The sequence below is a fragment of the Hippoglossus stenolepis genome, chromosome 9 (assembly GCF_022539355.2).
Source record: "Hippoglossus stenolepis isolate QCI-W04-F060 chromosome 9, HSTE1.2, whole genome shotgun sequence".
Lineage (NCBI taxonomy): Eukaryota > Metazoa > Chordata > Actinopteri > Pleuronectiformes > Pleuronectidae > Hippoglossus > Hippoglossus stenolepis.
The window spans coordinates 9904756-9925706 of NC_061491.1; the positions used below are offsets into that span (position 1 = coordinate 9904756).

The 20951-nt window shown below is 43.1% G+C and overlaps 2 protein-coding genes across 2 annotated transcripts; one reads left to right on the top strand and one right to left on the bottom strand.

The window, feature by feature from the left end:
* Positions 1-37: 37 nt before the first annotated feature.
* pold2 (polymerase (DNA directed), delta 2, regulatory subunit) lies at positions 38-3819 on the top strand. The gene is made up of 11 exons (XM_035165216.2): positions 38-373; positions 562-794; positions 885-1006; positions 1087-1210; positions 1300-1414; positions 1499-1697; positions 1780-1860; positions 2335-2492; positions 2600-2727; positions 2824-2925; positions 3084-3819. The coding sequence occupies exons 2-11, from the start codon at positions 569-571 to the stop codon at positions 3242-3244; spliced, it is 1416 nt and encodes a 471-aa protein (XP_035021107.1). The 5' UTR covers positions 38-373; positions 562-568; the 3' UTR covers positions 3245-3819.
* aebp1b (AE binding protein 1b) lies at positions 3546-18814 on the bottom strand. The gene is made up of 22 exons (XM_035165215.2): positions 17927-18814; positions 15533-15721; positions 15390-15446; positions 14080-14538; positions 12665-12739; positions 12065-12130; positions 11697-11780; positions 10035-10106; positions 9805-9914; positions 8885-9024; positions 8695-8779; positions 8454-8598; positions 8278-8366; positions 7846-7969; positions 7328-7524; positions 7060-7236; positions 6752-6915; positions 6039-6634; positions 5781-5920; positions 4751-4850; positions 4486-4652; positions 3546-4399 (listed from the first exon to the last, which is right to left on the bottom strand). Exons 1-22 carry the CDS (start codon positions 18174-18176, stop codon positions 4028-4030), a joined length of 3858 nt encoding a protein of 1285 aa, XP_035021106.2. The 5' UTR covers positions 18177-18814; the 3' UTR covers positions 3546-4027.
* Positions 18815-20951: the final 2137 nt, after the last annotated feature.

The window sequence follows — 20951 nt, forward strand, 5'->3', positions numbered from 1 at the left end:
GTGTGAATCAAAAGTCGTGACCTCACGTCTGTGCGACGGAGCGAGAAAATCGAAAAAGCTTCACTGCTCTCTTCTTAAAGTTGTGTATTATATTTTATATATAATTTTAATCCAGCTCGTCTTCGTTAAAGTTTGTGCCACGTTAGGTTTTTGTATCACAAGCGGAGTTACGTACTGAAAAAGAAAAGCGTGTTTTGTTCTCGCGAGAGTTCGAGTACATCTTGAAAAAAACCGGCGATGTTGAGCGGATGATTTCGCGGGAAGTGACACTTTTGCTCCCGGGGAAGGAATACAATATAAACACTAGTACAGTATAACCGCACAGCTGAATTCACACGGACAACAGCGGCAGGTGGACTTTCCTTCTTCCAAGGTGAGATCGTTAAATCTGTTTCATTGGTGGTGTCCTTAAAAAACAGTGGACAATGTTTTGAAGGAGCTCATGCGGCTGTCACCCAGGCTGTTAAATCCCTTTTATAAATAAACATGGTAGTCCTGAAGTGTGCGTGTAACGGTGAAAGGTAGATGCCCACTAACCTCTCCGCTGTGTGTGCGCCTCAGGACGGTCATGTTCTCCGACCTGAGCGCCCAGAAGGAGGGCTCCTCTCTGCTCTGCCGCCCTGCCTCCGAGGACCAGGGGCCGGTGTTCGAGCGGACCTCTCTGGTCTTCACTCCCTGCTCCGAGCGCTTCATAGTCGGGGAGAGAAGCTTCAGTCGCCAGTATGCTCACATCTACGCAGCTCGACTCATGCAGATGCGGCCCCTGCTGTCAGAGAGAGCCCAGCAGAAATGGGGTAAGCCCTGCACATTTTCTTGCATACATCTCGGTGGTTGTTGTGCTATCATATCCATGTATCGTCTCATCTTGTTCGTCTTTTTTCCAGGATCCGATGTGCTCATCAGAAATCTGTGTGATCTTCAGATGGGGGAACAGTGTTGCATTGTGGGCACCGTGTTCAAGCGCATGGAGTTGCAGCCATCTATCCTTAAAGAGATCAGTGAGGAGGTAGGCAGATAGGCTAAATCCACCATCAATGAAATGACCTCTGTTGTGCACCATCTCAGTGTTTTCCTTTTCGTTTGCAGCACAACCTGCTGCCCCAGCCTGCACGAGCCAAATACATCAGTGAAACAGATGAGTTGATATTGGAAGACGAGCTCCAGAGAATTAAGCTCGAGGGCAAAATCGACAGAGACAAGTGTGTCACAGGTCAGCGTCTTGTGTCCAGGACGTCACATGATGACAAGATCTGGGACATATCTCTTGTATGCCATCGTGTTTTCTGTTCTCTCTCTTAGGTAGCATTATTGCTATATATGGAGCTGAGAAGAATGATGGGAAGTTCACAGTTGAGGACTTTTGCACAGCTGATCTCCCTTTGCAGACTGCAAGGCCTGTACTCAGCTCAGACAGGTGAATAAACAAACACACACACACACACAAGTCAAATCCCAGTGTTATGTGAAAATCCATTCTATTGGTCTTGTCTGTTTTCAGGTTTGTGCTCCTGGCCTCAGGACTTGGTCTTGGCAGTATTCATGCCGACAGTATGCTGGGGCTTCAGCTGCTGGTTGACATGGTAACTGGTCAGCTCGGTGACCAGGGGGAGCAGAGCGGGGCAGCAACCATTTCCAGGGTCCTACTGGCTGGAAACCTCCTGAGCCAAAGCACCCAGGACAAGGATGCATCAACGAGGGTGACTCGAAGTCATTTATCCTCGACATACATTTGTTTGCATCTGTAGTGTTACTGTATTTTATCGTCCATCTGTTTTTCAGGCCAAATACCTCACCAAGAAGACTCAGGCTAGCAGTGTGGACGCCATTCGTCTGCTGGATGAGCTGCTGCTTCAGCTCGTAGTGAGTCTACATCTTCTCTGTCTGGCTGTGTTCAGTTAAGCTCAGAGTACTAAACATTTCTGACACCTACTATGGTTGTGCAGAGATGATCATTTTACCATTAATGTATCATTTGTAGAATTAATAGAAAATTTCCGTTGCCCCACTTTCGTGTCACGTCTGCATCTCCCACATACAACTAACACGTGAGACAATGTCAAAGGGGCATACACACCACTCTCTGGTGTTAGTTTGTTTATCAGTTACAAACAAAGAGGAGGAAATCATACGCAGACTGATGGAACGGTTCTTAGTCTTCTTGCTTTTCATTTTTAATGGTTATGTATAAAATGTTCAGCCCTAATACCAAGAACATTAAAAAGCGCAAACTATCAGTTTTTGGCAGAAATGTTGACTTTATTAGTAAAGTGATAGTACCATGAAGGTAATATTATGGGCTCTAATGTTGTGTGCCACTGCCTCGTGCTGTCCTAGGCCTCTGTTCCAGTGGATGTAATGCCGGGCCAATATGACCCCACCAACTACACCCTCCCACAGCAGCCTCTCCACCGCTGCATGTTCCCCCTGTCTTCAGTGTACCCCACGCTACAGCTGGCATCCAATCCATACCAGGCCAAAATTGATGGAATTAGGTGAGTTCTACTGAACAAATGCGCTTTTGTCCATCTTGCATTTAAAGTTTTATTTAAAATTTGTGTGACATATGTTTAGGAGCCTGTTCATGTTTCTTTCCACTTAGGTTCCTGGGCACATCGGGACAGAATGTCTGTGACATTCAGAGGTACAGCAGCATGGACAGTCACTTGGAAATACTGGAGGAAACGCTACGATTCAGACACCTGGCCCCTACGGCACCTGATACTCTTGGTAAGTCAGAGAAGTGGATGCAGAATAAAACACACTAACATTCTGTCCAATATGTTATTAAATCCTTCACACTGTTTTCTGTACGTTTTGTCTCAGGTTGTTTCCCATTTTACCAAAAAGACCCTTTCATCTTGGAAGAGTGTCCCCATGTTTACTTCAGTGGCAACGCCCCAAGCTATGGATCCAAGCTCATCAAAGGTCAGTGTTTGACCTGTTCATCTATACTTTAAAACATGTTGGATGATCAACATGGTCTGTATTTACACTCCAAATGGACTGAATATTTGCATTACTATTAGTCATATTCCATTTGAATTGTTTCCCTGTCTTATGTTGATGTGTCGGTACATCTCCAGGTGCTGATGGCCAGGAAGTCCTTTTGGTTACTGTCCCAGAGTTCAGCAGCACCCAAACTGCGTGCCTGGTCAATCTACGCACTCTGGAATGTGAGCCAGTCAGCTTCTCTGCCTTCTCCGCTGATGACGATGAGGAAAGTGAGATGAACATCAGTCACTGAGGAGGGTCCATATCCACACACACAGTACAGCAAACTGAGACTGAGATCTTAAGACACTATTTGCGAACAGGCAGACTCAGTTTTCTTGACTAGAGGCTAATCAATTCCACATGTGGCCAATAGTGACAACCAGTGCTTAACTGGTGCTGTCCAGTATCATAAAGGTGAATGAATTCCTATTGAAATGGTCTTATGAGGTTGCTTTTAATGTTTCCTTTTGAGGAGATCTTTTTTCATTAGTTTGTAAAAGGCAAACAGAAATCACTGTTCACACATGTGCTGAATAAGGAGAACACAAGCATTTTGTATAAACAAGCCTTTATTTGAAAAATAACTCTTCTAACCATCTGTATCTGAAGACACATGATAGAAGACCCTTCCCCTGCTCCCCTCCCTCTTTACCTTTTAGCAAGTGTTCATAATGTAAAAAATATTCCTGCCATGGAGGAAGATACTGTAAATAACTCAGCTCTGGTGAAATTAAAACAATGTCATGAATTTGTTTAATGTGCATCCACAATAAACCTTTCTTTATTAAAAAAACAACTGAATAATGAGTCAGGAAAAATGCAGTTTGAACTGTTAACGGTGAATGTCTGTGAAGAGCCATTGTTTCAAGTGTTAAGTAATAGATACGTTATCTTTATACAATTAATAGAGTTAATATTCTCTACATTCCCATTGCTCTGTTGATTCTTCATCAACCTGCTTGGAGAACAACATGGCAGTGAGAACTACAAGTGGGAAACAGTTGTTTATAGAAACAGGCAGTGTGTGTTTGGTTTAATAGTCATCAATTTTGTACTCGTAGTTATAATCCAGGATGGAGTCTGTGAACCCGCCGGGCGTTGAGGATTGTCCCTCCATTGTGTTCCACGATTCGTACCAGGATGTGGTGGTCTCTGGCGTTGTGGGAACTGTGGTTGTTGTTGTTGGGGGTAACGTTGTTGCCGCTGTTGTCGTCGATCTTAGTCTCAATAGCCTCTGTTGTCGAAGGCGACGGATACGAGCTATTTTGAGCCTCCTTCGCCGCTCAGCCGAATTCCCAGTGTTGCTATCGACCGCACGATGGTTGTTATTAGTAACTGGAGTATAATGTGATCTGCTGTTGCTGTAGCTGAGTCGAATTGGCTTGTTGCCATGGAGGGCCATGATCTGCAGTGAAATAAAGAAATTACTTCATCAAGTACATGATTGATATGTACTGAGGGGTTGGTCGGATCAGGGTGGATATGTCTTACCTGTTTAATGCGGTCCCAGTTGGACTTGGCCAGGTTGAAGCTGCATGCGGTTGCTCCTGACTGGTAACCCACCACGCAGAGTTTGGTCACAGAGGAGAAGCCCTCAGCTCGAGCTGTCACACGGTACTCCCCTGGGTTCAGCAGCCTCCAGTAGTCTCCAGTTGAAGCTACAATATCATAGACGGGACACAACATTTAGTATTTAGCACAGAGGGTCTGTATTCTGACTCGGGAAGGGGAATAGAGATGAAGTTTTTCACCAGACCTGTAGTGACATCATGGTTTATCCCCTCTACAGACACAGTGGCGTTTGCAACGGGGTTCCCCTGCTGGTCCTTCACAATGCCCCTGATGCCGCGATGCACCTAGATAGAGGAGGGGGGAAATGAGCCATGCCAGTAGTAGAGATGAAATGGTGTGAACATTATGATCATAGTGACAAATTATTGCAGTATTGTTAAAATGTGCTGAAAGTTTTGAAAAAGCATCGATACACAAACGGAAGTAATGTCACCAAGTTTTATATTAAAATATTGTGTTTGTTATCAGTAAGAATAATAATATAGCACCAAGACCATATCAAATGTGCAGCATTAACATTGAAGAACGAAGGGAATAAAGAAGCTTTTTGTTTTTGAAAGAAAACTTTACGTAATGCAGGTTTGAATGAAACCATAAATAAATAGATCAAATGTGCATAAAAAAGCGATGCAACCATTATGAACAAAATATGTACATCTTAGAACAATACAACCATGTGTAAACAAATCCAATCTCAGATGTTGATTACATAAAATAAACACACAAACCAAGCACAGTGGAGGAGAGAAGGTTGACAAATTGTTACAAACATTGACCCCAAATGTCTGAGGGCCAGGACAATCAGTTTCTTAAACCCATGCAATTTAGTGACTGTGGATGCCAGCAGTTGCTACCTATGGCCAGAGCTTTAACAGCTCATGCTATTACAGCATCAACCAAATCACCATAGTGATCACGGTAATTCAAGATTGAAGTGCTACAATTAACCATCATGAATTTGACCACGGTACACTGTGAAAACCGGTAACAAATTCATCCCTAGCCACTAGAAATTAAAGGGCTTGGTTGGTAAATTCAACTGGTCAGGTTGTCGTATTTGGCCGTTCACATTAGCCAGATATAACCAGGCTTATTATAGGATGGAATACATTTTACAAAGTGTTGCTCAAAGCAAACATGAAAAGATGTTTAATAGCATGTTCTCTTAAGTACATACTAGATGTAAGCAGTCTGTATTTGTGTGTGTGACTGACCTGCTCCATGAAGATGAGCATGGCTTCTCTGTTCTTATCCCACTCATACGTTAAGTCACTCTGATGGGGGAACTTATCACAGCCCAGGAATATGGACAACTCAAAACAGTTGGTGTGGAGGTAGCTGAAGTCATTCATACCTGGAGAGATGCACAAGCACAAGCATTAACCTCACAGCTCGCAATGCACACATTGTCCACGAGGGTGTGCTGTAACCACATGCAGACAGTTATAATAAACCCAGAGGCCTCTACTCACTGCCTGTGATTGGCTTCCATTTGGCCCGGTTGACAATGCCATGCCCACCTCCAGCATTGTCTCCCTGGCAGGAGCCGTGGTAGGTGTGCGTCATGGTCAGGTGTGTGGAGGCGTAGGAGACAGCCAGCCACCTGAAGAGGGACTCGTCTGCAATCACCCGGGCCTCTTCCTCAGGCTCGGAGTACTGGTAGCCAGCGCTTCTTCCTCTGTCATCTTCCTCTTCCTCTCTGTGTTCGAAACCTTGGTTGTTGTCGTGGTTGTTGTCGTAGCCGTGGTCGTACCCACGGTTGTCATACCCATGGTCGTTACCTTGATCGTATCCACGGTCGTTACCTTGATCGTATCCATGGTTGTTACCTTGATCGTATCCACGGTCGTTACCTTGATCGTATCCACGGTCGTTACCTTGATCGTAACCACGGTCGTATCCATGCTCGTACCCACGGTCATCATACCCACGGTCTTGACCCTGGTCATACCCATGACCCCTCTGTTCCTCCTCTGGCTCTGCATATCCCCTACTTCTCCAGTCTTCCTCTGGCTCTTCTTGGTAACCCCTTCCCCAATCTGTCACATCAAAAGCTTCCTCCTCATACCTGTAAGAAATTATTCTAGTTGAATAATGTAACTTGATTGTAACTTCAGCAGGGAAAATGATCGTTTTTGAAATAAACGTGTGTAAAACAGGAAAACAAGAAGGGAGTAGGTCTTACTGTCTCTTCTTGCGGCTGTGGGGTTTCTGGCTCTGGGCAGGCTTGTTGAGACGTAAGCTGTCATAAGGATAGGCCACAATTCTCTCCCCGCCCTGGAAGTTCGCACCCAACACAAATGGATGGCTTTTCATCCAGGAGATTATGGCCCTGGTTTCCACTGCAATCTGGAACAACAAACAGGAAGATCAGGATCAGGAGTGGAAGGAAACCCCAGCGCAGTATACTTACAACTGGTGACGAGTCGCCTTAGCTGAAGGTTTTAATCCTCAGCATTTATGATTAGTGAGTTGGGATACCCTCGTCCTTACCGAGGTGTTGGTCTCGAAGCCTTCTGGTATGGGCACATGATGGTTGGGGGTGAGTTTTGGCACCATTCCCTTATCTTCAGCATCCCACAGGATTCCGTTCAGGTCAGGGAAGTTCTGGAAGATGTCAAAGCCATCCTCAGTGAAGTGTCCGGTGGTCACGCCACTCAGCTCCGATCCCTGCGAATCCAGAAATTGTATGAAGGAATCATTTCTTTGGTGGGATTTTTGGTTTGCTGCTAAATTGCAAACTTGAATTTTTTCCACCGACCGCTTCGAAAGCTTCTTTCTGTCCATCAGGGTTGAGCGAGGGCACCAGGTGGATGCGTATTCCCTCCACCAGCCGCTGGACTCTGGGGTTTCTGTCTTTGTACTCTTTGCACAGATACTGCATGAGAAGAAGAAGCATCTCGCGACCTGTCGCCTCGTTTCCATGGAGACCTGCCGTGAAGCGAAATTCCGGCTCACCTGCGCAGACAGACACACAAGATTGTAGCTGTTTGTCTGTTAACCATAATCTTCACACATCCACCTGGTGTTTATTAGGATTAACTGGAATCATGGCTGGTGCCAAGACACAACACTACAGTTTTAATTTCCACCAATAATAATTTTAGTGTTAGAGAGTCTGAAAGAAAACAGCTGGTTGTGCATGTTCTGCTTGGAAAAAACACATGTTTTTGAGGGTTTTATTTTGGTATTGCTCATGCATGATAAAAATAGATTGTGATAATAATCAACAAATCTAATAAAAGGGCCTGTTTCATGGTCCTGTAAACACATTCCCACCTATTTCGTGCTCTGTGGGGTTGCTAGAGATGACGATGGCCATGATTTCCAGTCCCTTGGAGCTGCGGCCCAGGCTGTAGATGTTGGTGATGTTGGGACACTCTTCATTCACTGACTTCATAAGCTGTGGGATGATAGTAAACTTAGTGCGCAAGTACTGTCATTGTTATCATGTTAATAATGAAAGAGCTGATGATTGAAATTGTATTAGCGTATAACGGCTGTGTGGCCCTCTGGTGGTTGAAATACCTAATTGTGAAGGAATGGGCCTTTTGCAGTGGTTTTAATATGAGTTATTATTTAAGTGGATTAAAGAAGATCTCCGGGATCAGTGTTCAATTGTTCCTGGGAATTTATTTTCTTTTAGTCAAAGGATTTCCTGTGGAATTTAATCAGCTGGTGGACATTAAGGGGCCGTGCAGGGATACTCACTGCAACCATTTCTGAGTAGCTGTGATGTTTGAACTTCAAGTAATCCACCGGAGTCACTTCATTTTGCCTGATCTGTGCATCAGCTGGATCTGTGAGGCAGAGGGGAACAAAATACATTATTAATTGTGTGTGTTTTATTGTGTGCATGCATGTATTGGTGGGTTTACGAAGCTCACCAAGCTGTGGGCAGCCCAGGACCTCCAGCCTCATACACAGAGAGCCGTTCCAGCTCTGAGGGATGATCCGGATGTAGCGGGCGACCACAGGCTCTGCCAGCTGGTTCATCACTGGAGTGTCCTTATCGCTATTTGCAAAGAACAGCTGGAACGAGAATGTGCAGACCGGAGGAAAGCAAGTCAGGGAGGGATAGATTACACACGGTGCACAGGGAAGTGAGAAGATTTCCGGTTAACTCACCCAGTCAGCGTATCCATCATGAATGGTGGTCCATTCTCTGCTGTCATTGCTGAACGCTAAGAAGTATGATGTCACATAGTCACTCCTGCAACAAGACAACATGCAGCAACATGATGAATTCAGGAATGGGTGATAAAGTGTGTGCAGTGTGTGTACGTGTGTGCAGTATGTGTGTGTGTGTGTGTCTCACTCATTCCGGGAGTCTCGTCCCTGAGTGATGACTCCAGTGAACTCTGTGTCCTTGCGAGCATCGATCTCAAACCAGTGGATTCTGTCCTCTGAGTTTGCACACCACGCTCCACCTCTGATGTTGTCTTCATCGTCAGAGCCCTAAGAACCACAGAGGCCAGAAGACATGCTGGTTACTTTGACTAACACAAACTCCATTTCTATTTTTGAGCAAATTCATACTCTGTGCACAGGAAAGCTTGGAGTTAAAACCAAAAAACAGCAGTGATAAGCAGTAGTGCTAAAATGGATTTTTGGGGCAGATACAGATATTAGGGAGTAAAACATTTCCGATACCAGTACCAGCCAATATTTATATTAAACAAAAGTGTCAATGATTCCTAAGATGTTGTTATCAAACTCTTATGCCAAAGAAAAGAAAGTGAGGCTTGATATTTTACAGTTTAATTATTAACGTTATTATGAATAAGTATACTAGATAAGAGAAAACGCAAATACAACCAAATACATGGAACTTTTTATTACATAAAACATAAATGCGCATCTCTCTGTCTATTTTTGTCTGTAAAATAAAAGTTTTCATATCCGCAAGCTAAAACTGATACATCTATTAAAGGCTCATATCAGCCGATATTATCGGTCATCCGATATATCTGTGGGTCTCTAAAAGGCAGAGCAAGACTTATTAACTAAGCTGCTAAAATGATTATTATATACTATAAAGATCGCTGAGCATAAGTTACCAAAGCAGCTTCTGGAAGTGACTCAGTAATTATATATATATATGTGGTTGGTAGCTGGTGTTTATATCAATGTCTTGCAGTATGACAGTTGAAATGTGTATATATATATATTTATATATATATATATATATATATACAGTATATACTGTACATGTTAAGTTCTGCCCTGATCGTCTACCTGCATGTTGAGTCGTGCTCTCGAAGGTCCAAAACTATACTCAGACATAGAGGAGGCTAAAAGCTGGTCTGGCTCAATCCTGTGGGACTCCAGCCCCAGTGGAGGACACTCTGCCACGTACACACACACACAACAGAGAGATAAAACAACATGTTATTTGCATTAGCAAAGCTTATGTAATGTAGATTTAGTTTTTATGTCATTTAGATTTAAGCAGACGTTTGACTCACTCTTAGGCTCTTTGTAGACACGTGGTCTGTTCCTGGCCCGCTCCTCGGCCTCCTTCAGCTTCTGTGCTCTCTCTGGTAGAGGTCAGAAGAAAAAAACTGTCTTAATGCAAAATGCACCGACTTGGCGGAATATTTCCGCTCTCTGACCAGAAATGATCCAGGAACTCATACTGTTTTTCACTACATTTGCCAACAATCTGCAAAAGCTGAGGGGCAGTAAAAAGAAAAGAAAAGAAAATCCCAGATGTTGTGATTTCCCTCCCAGTCTCTGAGTGTGCTCTGATCAAACTCAGATCATCCTGACGCAGAGAGTTTACTATTGAAGAGAAATCCCATTTATCAACATCATTATTCATATTCTGACAGTGAACTTCAGTGCTGGGAGTACGGCTGCCAGAAAGCTTACCGACAGCAGGAGTGTAAAACATGTTGTAAGTCACTGATTGTACACACATGCACAAGCAGGAAATATAAGTATAAACACACAGCTATGTGCTGATTCATAGCCAGAATTTGTGTAGTTGCTTGTCATATTGATTTTTTATTTTTGCATAATGATGCTTTTTTTTCCAAAAAAGAGTAAAGTAATTATTTTAAAATGGCCTCTCGTCCACTTGAGAGTCTGAAACATGAACTCTCTGTGGACAGTGATATTGTACAAATGTTAAAATTGTACATATCTTTTTCTAGGGTTTTTACATATTTATATACTTTCATTTTTGTAAATTTACTACAAATACTACATCATATTCCTTGTATGTGTAATCCACTTGGCAGTAAACCCTGATTCTGATTGTGAACATGATACCTGGCAGTCGGTCCCTTAAGCCCCTTGGCCGAGAAAAAAGTAAACAGCGTAAAACAAAATGTCCTAAACCTGTCACAGTAACGTATTATTGTTCAATGTGCAGCTGTCCTGTTCCTGTTTATACAATTTGAATCCCTCTCTGCCGCTCACACTCAGTCACTTACCAGTTTATGTGAGATAAGTCGGTGAGGGTTCAGAGCTTCAGTCCTGAGGGGGAACATTGGGATTCAGCCTCAGAAACGTCTAAGCTTTTGCTCCAAGTGAGTTAAAGATGCTTTTCACCTTGAACCCATATGTCAGTGAGGCATGCACACAGCATGTGCCCTACTGACACGGTACTGACACTCTTGTATATCATCGGCTCGAGGCTCGACCTCTCAACTACCAGTTAACAACTCTGCACACAGCCGACACAAAAAAGAGCTAAATGTGATGTGAACACAACACTACAACATCTCCCGTCTCTTTCTTTATCACTCCCTCTAATCCCCTCCATGCGGATCATTGTCAGCTCACCTCGCCCTCTCCCCCTCTTTGCTCACAAGAGATTTCTCAACTTCATACAGACTTAATCTCCGATTTTGCTTTGGAAGAATGAACGTTTGTTCCCGTCACGCAACTCAAGGTAAGCAACAAAAGGCTCGCTGTTGATACTTGCGTGGTGGAAATAACATCTGCATTCTCTTCCCAACAGAAATGTGATCCAAGGGAGTGATCACCTTTGAGCTGTCCTCTTCTTTGGCTGCTGAGGTCAGAGGTCACGTTCTTTGCTTTTGCAACGACATCATCGCATGTCGTCGGACGCGTTAGGTGTTATGAAAGTAAAGAAAAGATCCACATCTGGGTTCTCTTACCTCTCTCTTCCCTCGCTCTCTCCTTCTTTGCTTTCTCTCTCTCCTTCTCCACCCATTTATCGTCTGTCTCGTCTTCTTTTCTCCCTGAAGAAGGAAAATTAGAAAACCACAGATAGTTTTATAGTGATATCTATAAACACAGCGACCCCATGCACAGCAGTGTATAAGCATTTCTGTCTGGGTTTTTTAAGCCATTACGAGCCACAAACAGTAAATCTGGAAGGTTGTTGACCCGGATGCTGTTTATTCCTTTTCCTTGCTGTTTGCTTTGTTGACAGAAGCCTCAATGGAGCCTAAACAGTAGATCTAATGATTTAATTTAAAACATTTGTGTATGACTATGTGTATGTGAATGTGTTTGTGCATACTCATTCCATATTCGTCGTATTCATCATACCACGTCCCCTCATAGGGAAGAGTGGCTGTGGGCTCCTCTGTGCAAAAGAAAAAAAAAAAAAGAAGACAATTAATTCACTCAGGCACCACTACATCAAAAGTGAGAATTTAAGAGATTAACTGGTTTAATCTGCACAGTTTTACAGGTTAGTACAGCCCTGGTTTACTCCACCACATGAAATGTAAAGTGTTTGGATGCCTCTGCAACGCCTACCATGATTAAGTTGTTAAATCTTTAATTTACATTTACAAGAATCATAACACAGTTGTAATATGATGACAGGGTTTTTTTTTTTTCCACAACAAGACTATGGAACGTTTTGTTGACTTTGTGGAACAAAGCTAACCCACACACTCCTCTCTGTAAAGTAGGTTAGTTCACAGACTCACTATAATGTTATGCCCATGTGCTGAATCACTCATGAGTTCTCATCTGCTCTTGGCCTTAAGGCACAGAGAGAACGGACATTTCCGCTGCATCTCAACATTAGATACAAATTGACTTCCCTAATTGGGAAGTTGACATATGGATTGATGGATATTAACTGGATTTCTTGAGTCAAAGCAGTTACCTGTTAGAGTTTCCACTACGATTTCAGGGCTGACCTCTTTACCGTCAGGGAATGGAAGATTGTCTGGCACCTCAACTGCGAGAGTGGAGTGGAAAGAAAAGAGAAGGTCAAACACAGTCTGAGGAACAGGGGAATGTAAAGAAAAGAGCCTGTGATGGGCCAGTGTTGATGAATCAGTGGAAATGCTGGAAGAGCAGAGGTTCAGTTCAGTATGCTGGAAACACAGAGTAATGAGAACATGTCCAGTCTGGTGCAGACGCGTGTCACAGAGCCACACAACGCACAGTTTCCAGCATCTGATCCTGCGGAAAAATTAAACGTCAACTGCTGACCTCAGGTGGTGGACGGCTGGAAGAGATAGCTGCAGTCAAAAAAGTTTTCAGCATGAAGTTTGCATTAAGTAAACCACGTTAGTCACCAGGTTTTAGTTATTTGGCCTTATTTAAAAAGGTTGTGGTCGTTAGAGGGCTGTATTTGTTAGATTTCAGCCAGTGGACGTCAATGAATTACATCCTCTGTAGCCATAGACACATGTAACCCTCAATAAAATATGGTTTTGTGCCTTGTCATTTAAATTCAGTTTCACAGGATTACTCAACCTCTAAACACTCCATCACAGAATTTTCTTTTCATCGTGAAAACACCAATTTGTTCTCCAGAAACAAATTGTTCAGCTAGCATACAACCCCCCCCCCCCACCCCATAATAATTTTTGATCTGTGACTCATTACAAAGTTGTCTTGTGTTGTTCAGCTGTGGAGCCATTGTAGAACCTGCTGTATACAATGTGTGTTGAAATCATGTCCAACTGATGATTCACTAATCTGATCAGATCAAGTTGTTGGAGTTAGGTCCATACCCACTACCCAGCATGCACTGTGTATGGGTTCAAATGCTCTAGAACGTTTCTACTAATGTGACTCATTAACTGGAAACGAAATTTAACAACCTTGCAGTAAAAACCAGAAGCTGTTGGCTCAACTTAATTTCTCAGGCATGACTACTTTAGACTTTTAAGTTCCCGGACAAACATTTATTAGTTACCTCAACTAGAAAAGTTAAGTTTAATTGTACAAACAGCACAAAAAAGTGTTGATTACCAACTTGATTACAAAAATAACTTCAATTTATTTGTGTCTTACCAATAGAGTATTTTTTTAAGTTGGCACCTACTGTCTTTTTTCGGTGAGTATACCTTGTTAAACTGAGCTGACACAACTTGACGCTTAAGTTGAGTACATTCGGGATGCCTTATGTTTTTTGTTTTCTCAGCTTACGCACGTAAATCATTTTTCATTGTGGCTACAATGACTCCCAGTGATTTCCCCACAGTTTCCTCTTATGCCTTGTAAACTGTCACCCCACAAACATCCTCGATCAAAACAAAGCAGGAAGAAACAAAGATTCAGACTTACATGTGGCATCCCAGTAATCATTGTCATCTGTCCCAGCCTTCCCATCAACCTCAGGGGCAGGGGGTGTTGGATCCACCTCTTTCCAGTTGGTATCATAGGTATCAGTCACAGGATTGTATGGTTCTTTCTCATCTGGTGTCCAATAGTCATCGTAGGCGTCAGGCGTTTGAGTGGACAGCTCTTTCCCGTCAGGTTTCCAGTAGTCATCATAGATATCGGGAGTTGGGGTGGACGGATCTTTCGCCTCTGGTTTGTAGTAATCATCGTAGGCGTCGGGCGCTGGCGTGGACAGATCTTTCTCCTCTGGTTTCCAGTAGTCATCGTAGCCGTCTATCACAGGGGCGGTAGGGTCTCCCTCGTCCGGCTTCCAGTCGTCATACGAAAGGTCTGTGGTGGGAATCTCTGGCTGCGTTGTCTCAGCCTCCCAGTAGTCATCTTCCGGTTTCCAGTAATCATTGTCTGACAGAAAAACAGATGGAAAGACTGATGGCTGCAGACAGGTTCAAATGTCTGAGCAAAGATATTTTGGAGGATTCACAACTTTATACTTATCTTCTCTTTTATTTTTACTCAATTGGGTTTTAAATGGGAAGTGACTGAAATGTGGAAACCTTAAAACAACCATGTAGGAAGGGAAGTTTAAGTAAAGGGGAAAGTTGTTTATTCTTTATTTTTCCTGAGAAGAGGGTATTTGGCAGAGCAGCAACGGTTCATTTTTTACATCTCATATTACAATTTATTTTACTACCTCATTTCAACTTTAGTTCAGACTGAGAGACTGGTGTGTAATGCTAGTTGAACCTAATGCTTCCTCCAGCCACTAGCCTCAAGCTGAGATGAGGAGTGGGCTGCAGAGGTCTGGTGAACTAACATTTTATCCGACTCCACACCTCCAAATGTTTTTTTTTTTCATTTTCAAACTTGTACTCTTCGTACCCAGCCAACGCTGACTCAAGTGAAATCACTTGAAGCAATTAATCAGACTTGAAACAGCTCCCTCTGGAACCACAAAAGGCTTTTTATACAACTATGACAGTAGCTCTCACTGAGACCCGTAAACAAACTCTGACGTGCTACTTGGGTGGAGTCCCCCTTTAAATCCTTCATGCTTTGCCTTTTTTTCTTACTATTAATGGTGGAAATAGTTGCACCAAATCAGCTCTATACTTTGAGATAATAAGGGGAGAGTTTTATGTCATGGCCTGTGTCCAGATAGATTCATAATTATGCCATGAAGGGTCTTGAAAATCTGCAAACTGATCTGTAAAATTGAATCCCCCTCCCCAACCCCAAGTGGTGGTGCCACTCACCAGTATCAGGATAGGAGTAGTCTGTGTACGGCTCCGGCTCCGGCTCCGTCGGGATGGCTGGTGGCAGCAGACGACACAACACAGGGTCAGTGGCATTCATTTCAAGTCAAAGTCACTGAAGTAGGTCAAAACTGTGTCCTCACCTGTTGTGGTCGGTGGTAGAGTTGTGGTCGGTGGTAGAGTTGTGGTCGTCTTCTTGTCCTTCTTCTTTCCCTTCTTGTCAGTTTTGGGCTTCCTGGTGGCGTTGGGGTCCTTCGGCTCTTTTTTCTTCTTCTTGTCCTTCTTCTTCTTTTTGCCTTCCTCGGGTGCTCGCCTCACTCTGCCCGCAACATCTGGACAGATGTGGAAATCAAAGGGAGGAGATACGTTTTAATTTATGTTTCTTTTGTAACTGTAAGTACATACAGTACCATTCATGATTGGAATAACATTTTATTCATAAATCAATATTTAATTTTTACAAATTCTCCCACACAAATCCCCTGTCATCAGTGGTGGGAGATAAAATGCATTTACTCCATTACTGCACTAAAAAACATGTTTTGTGTATCTGCACTACTTATTTTTAGGTACCTTTCACTTTTACTCCATATCAGCAAGTATCTGTTGGTCTATTTTCTACTCCACCACATCTTTACAATGCTTTGCGTTACACCAAGAGGCCGGCGACGAGACTCAGACATTAATAAATGTGATAATACAAAATTTTCAGGAGCATCATCTGCAGCTTCCTTTTATTAATAGTCTGTACATTTGTTGAATCAAACAACATATACAGTAGGTGGATAATGATGTAGTAGACTGTTCCATTAGGGAATAGGCTACAAATAGTTCTACTTTCAATTCTAAGAGTACCTCCACCACTGCCTGTCATCATTTAATAAAGACCAACAAGCAGGTCACAATGTGCAAATAACAATTAGACCCCAAATCATTAATCAATGAAAGTAGATTCACATCACAAGTAAAACTCAGAGGTTTGTATTTTTGTGTGTATCATAAAGGATCAATGTGTTTGAGAATTAATCAACAATTTCTCTCCTGCAATGTCAAAACACAGCAGGAGGAAAATCCAGACACATTTCAGTGGTTGCTTGAGGTCCATCAGAATTTCCCCCTGAGGTCGTCTGAAGTCCTGAGTGGCTTTCATGGAAAACACTTCTCTCTCTCTTTCCATTAGTTCTGCTCCATTCACCACAATCCACTTTTTAATGACCTAAAACCCAACCAGATACTCTAAATACATCACTCTCACCTCAGCAACATCTTAGCATGAAAGGCCTCAGTTGGACTTAGTCAAGAGCTGCTTTGGAGTGGTATCTATTACATATGAAGTTACGTTAGAGTTCAGGCTTATCTTTAAAGTGTATTAGTCATAAAAACCCTACTCTTGCAGCTTCGGAGTCAGCATTAATCATACAGGGAGGCGGTGGAAAAGGCCAGTGTCGTAAAAATCTGTGTGCAAGATGCTCCACTCAGTGTCTTCCTGTCTGGTATGAAAAAGGCCAGAAAAAGAGAAAACCCTTTGCTCCAGTCCTCCCTGCTGTGGAGACGCAGTAGTGGACAGGTGTGTGTGCTTGGACTTTCTCATGCCTGAGCTGTCACCGACCAAACGTATGTGTTTGTGTCTGTGTTTGCTCTTCCATGCTGTGTCATAACGCAGACCATTCCCCAACAGCTTTGATGTCTCGTCTGTGTAACATAGCAGCAGGGCCGGTACTAGCCATATGGGTACCCTGGGCAGGACAAGGGTTTGGTGCACCCCCACCCCCCTAGCTTCCAACTTGCAGTGGTTGTAGATTTGCTCAAATACAGTACTTAAGTACAAATCCACATTACTAGTACTCTACTTGGATATTTATATTTGATTCAATTTCATTCTTGTACTGCACAAAATCTGAGATCTAAATATTTTCACCCACTACATTTGTCTGACAGCTTTAACCCTTAGGAGAACTCTGCTATTTTGGTAGTTTTTGAATATATTTATCTTCAGCACATCATTGCCTATATGACCAGATAATGAATTCTTTACTTTGATGTAGTATATCAACATATTGAACCAAAAGTGAACAATACAGATCAGATGAATATAATATGATATCATATAATATGATATTATATGATATATTAATGTAAAAATCTAAAAAGCTTTTAAATTACAACACTTTTTTATATATATATATATATATATAACAGAGCTTTGTTTTTTCCTCATCCTCTCCCTCAGATTAATCTGGTGTCCCTGTATATATATCTGTTAATAAAGTAGTTCAAACCGTTTCCACTATGCTGCTACACATTGTATTAATCAAATAAAGATGTCCTGTATAATAAGTCACCAGTTAGAGGGACCAAAGAAACATTTCAATAGTAGGCTACTTTTACATAAATAGGATTTTTCATGTAGGACGTTTACTTGTAATGGAGAATTTTTACATTGCTGATACTTTTACTTGAGTAAAGTATCTGATTACTTAAAGTCAACTCTGAAAATTTGTGTTTTTAGAGTTAAAATGATGATTTTCTCCACTGACCTGTCTGTGCAGCCTCCTCTGTGTCTCTTCTGGCCTTGCTGCGGCTTCCTAGTGGGCTGGGGTCCTCTGCAAGTCCCTGCTCTTTTTCTGGATCATCCAGGGACTCATTTGGCAGGTGATCCCCTGCCCGCCGGCCCCCTTCAGCCTGCCGGAGAGAAACTATCCCCCCAGCACTCTCCCCTCCTCTGGGTATCAACAGGCAGCACAGGGCCAGCAGAGCCACTGACACCACCACAGTCTGGCTTTTCATATCTGCTGCTCTTCCAACTGCACAGTCCTTTGGTTTGGAGTTTTAAAACTTTTGTCTGTCAGCCGTCCAACGCTGAAACCACTGATTCTATGCTCCACGAGATGATATATTTCACCCTCTCTTCCTCTCTGTCCTTTCCATTTGATCCACGCTCCTGCAGGGGAATCTCTGCTGCTCCACACGTCCCCACAACCACAGTGTCAACCAGTCACAGAATGGGCTAGACAGAGATGGCGTGGGAGGGGGGTAGGGACAGGCAGGGAGGGAAGGGAGGTGGGTTATAGAGGGAGACAGAGAGCAAGAGAGCGATACAGAGCAAAGCAGCAATTCAGTCCAATGAATGGACTGGGCTCCTAATTGCCCTGCAGCGACGGTCAGCTGGAATAATAAGTGTAAGGCCAGAGGATCCCCTTCACCTGGCTGACGAGTCAGAACAGGTGCAAGGCTCAGACAGGAGATGGAGGAGGAGGAGGGTGAGTGATGAGGGAGGGCAGGTGAGGCCTCAGACTACAGGGTGTACACCTCCTGTATTAGAGAGAGAAGAGCCAGCTCCTTTTCGTCTGCAGCTCCCGTTGAATTCCTCGGTGGAGAGCGTTCGCCCTGCAGACTCACCAATGCGCAGAGCAGCAGGAGAGAGGAGTGACTCCCCTGGACACAGAATTCCACAAGAGGAGGAGGGGAGAGGGGCTGAAGGGGCTGAAACAATTTGCCTGTCCTGTGTGTGTGTGTGTGTGTTAACAAAACCAAATGCCACTAATCATCAGAGAGAGAGAGGTATTCAAAAGAAAATGAAAACAAGGAAGGAGTGGAGCATGAATTCCATTTTCAGTCCAGAGCTTGTTTTGGTTGGGAATGAATCTTTGGTGTCTGTCTCGTCTTTGTGCAGCTTTGTTGTTTTACTTTCTTAAGAAAAAGCTAAGGCAGGGTAGGGGGCCATGGAGAAACACACACACACACAAAGGAAATTGTTTGAGCAGATGACAGAATTATAATCTTTTAAGATATGGTGTTTTCTTTGCCATCCCCCATCTTCCTCTTAAGAGGAGGGCCTGTCATCAGTTTATTTAGCCACAAGTTTAGTCATGGCAAACTTCTAGCTCTCCCTCGTAATCCAGAGCAGTTTATTCTCAGGGAGAAATATGATCATGCAAATCCAGGTGAAGATATCAGGCAGAAATTACAACATTGAAAGTGAAATCTCCAAATTCTCAACAAAATCGGGTAGATTCTAAAAAGTAACGAAGAAGAAAATGAACCTGGGCCACAAAAAGAGAGCGAAATGGCCAAAAACATTATTGTCGTCGTCATTTCATGGAGGACGGTTTATTATCCAGTGAGGCCTGATGAATGAAGCATTGTACTGAAGCCTGACTAACTCTGCCCAGTCACAAGAGTAATTTCCTCTGAATGGGTTTTAAAGACACACACACGCACAGTGGCAAGAACACCCAAGTATGTGTAAAAAAAAAAGCACACCTGGTAAAATGATTCACACGCTCAGACTGTGAGGACAGTAAAACAGAATTCCAGTAGACGGAAAACAGACTGCGGAGGATTTGATTTAGGGAAAAAGTGTATTGCAGCGTGCAGTTATATCTGTGAGGGACGTGACCACGGCGGTGAAGAATGCAGCAGATAGGTCTGACTACAGTAAGGTCAAGCAGAGGCCTATTTCAGCAGCGGACACAAGCAGGGGAACGAGCTCTGAGACGCTTTTTCTTTTTTAATCCAAACCATTTCACAACACAGTGGGCGTCTGTACAGGCCGTACTCTCTCTCCCACTCGACAGCCACAAAATGATAACAAACATTTATTATCTAGTGATGGAGGAAATAATGATTCAAAGCTGTTCTATGCACAGTTTTTGTACTTTTCTTGAGTACTCCCATTTTGTGCTATATATACACGTCTCCATATTCTTATAAGCAGATGTACGTTCTTGGATCACAGTTGCCACTTTTATTTTACAGATATAATGACTTATTATAATAAGAGTGAGAGTCTTTAAGTAAGAGACCTGAGTCAGTTGCACAGCAGTAGTTAACGTTTGCTAACATTAGCCACAAGAACCATTGGTCTAAAGGTGCTGAGCTGAGAAACTGTTTGTTTAATGACCATAGACTGTATATAAAGATGGCCGACGTGACGGCTCCTCAAAAGTGAAGCCAAAGCCACTCGATCGTCCCCTAGTGGTTGACTGCCTCCTCCATGTTAGAGAACGGGACACAGACCAAACGAAAACATCAAAGTACACGTGAAATACATTTTTCTCAAAGAGGGTGTGTGCCATTTATAGATCTTATCCCACTGATGTATGTTCAAGTGCTTGTTCTGGTAAGTTTGGTTTGAATTCGTTGGATGTGATTGACAGCTGAGACTGACTCACGATTGGTCGAGTGCATGCATCGGCAGGATCTCGATACTGCAGCTCCGTCCCCGGTGTGCAACCTCTGTCTCCAAATGTACAAGATGCCATTGCTCGTATCTGAGATCATTTGGCTTCATTTCTGAATAGTGGAACGAAGAGGTGAAATGAAGAAAGGTGCAGTACCACACTCCAAAGACCCAAGTCTTAAAATGAAAAGTAAGAGTGTGTGATAATTATGCCCCTTGTAATATGGCCCTGTGCGCCATATTATTAAATCATATTACTTGATTGATGATGCATGATCAAGCTATGTATTTTATATAGTGATAATCCATCATAATGCATAATATTTTATGAACTCCCCGCCGCCTTACCACCGCCACACCACCAGCTAATAGTAGCAGAA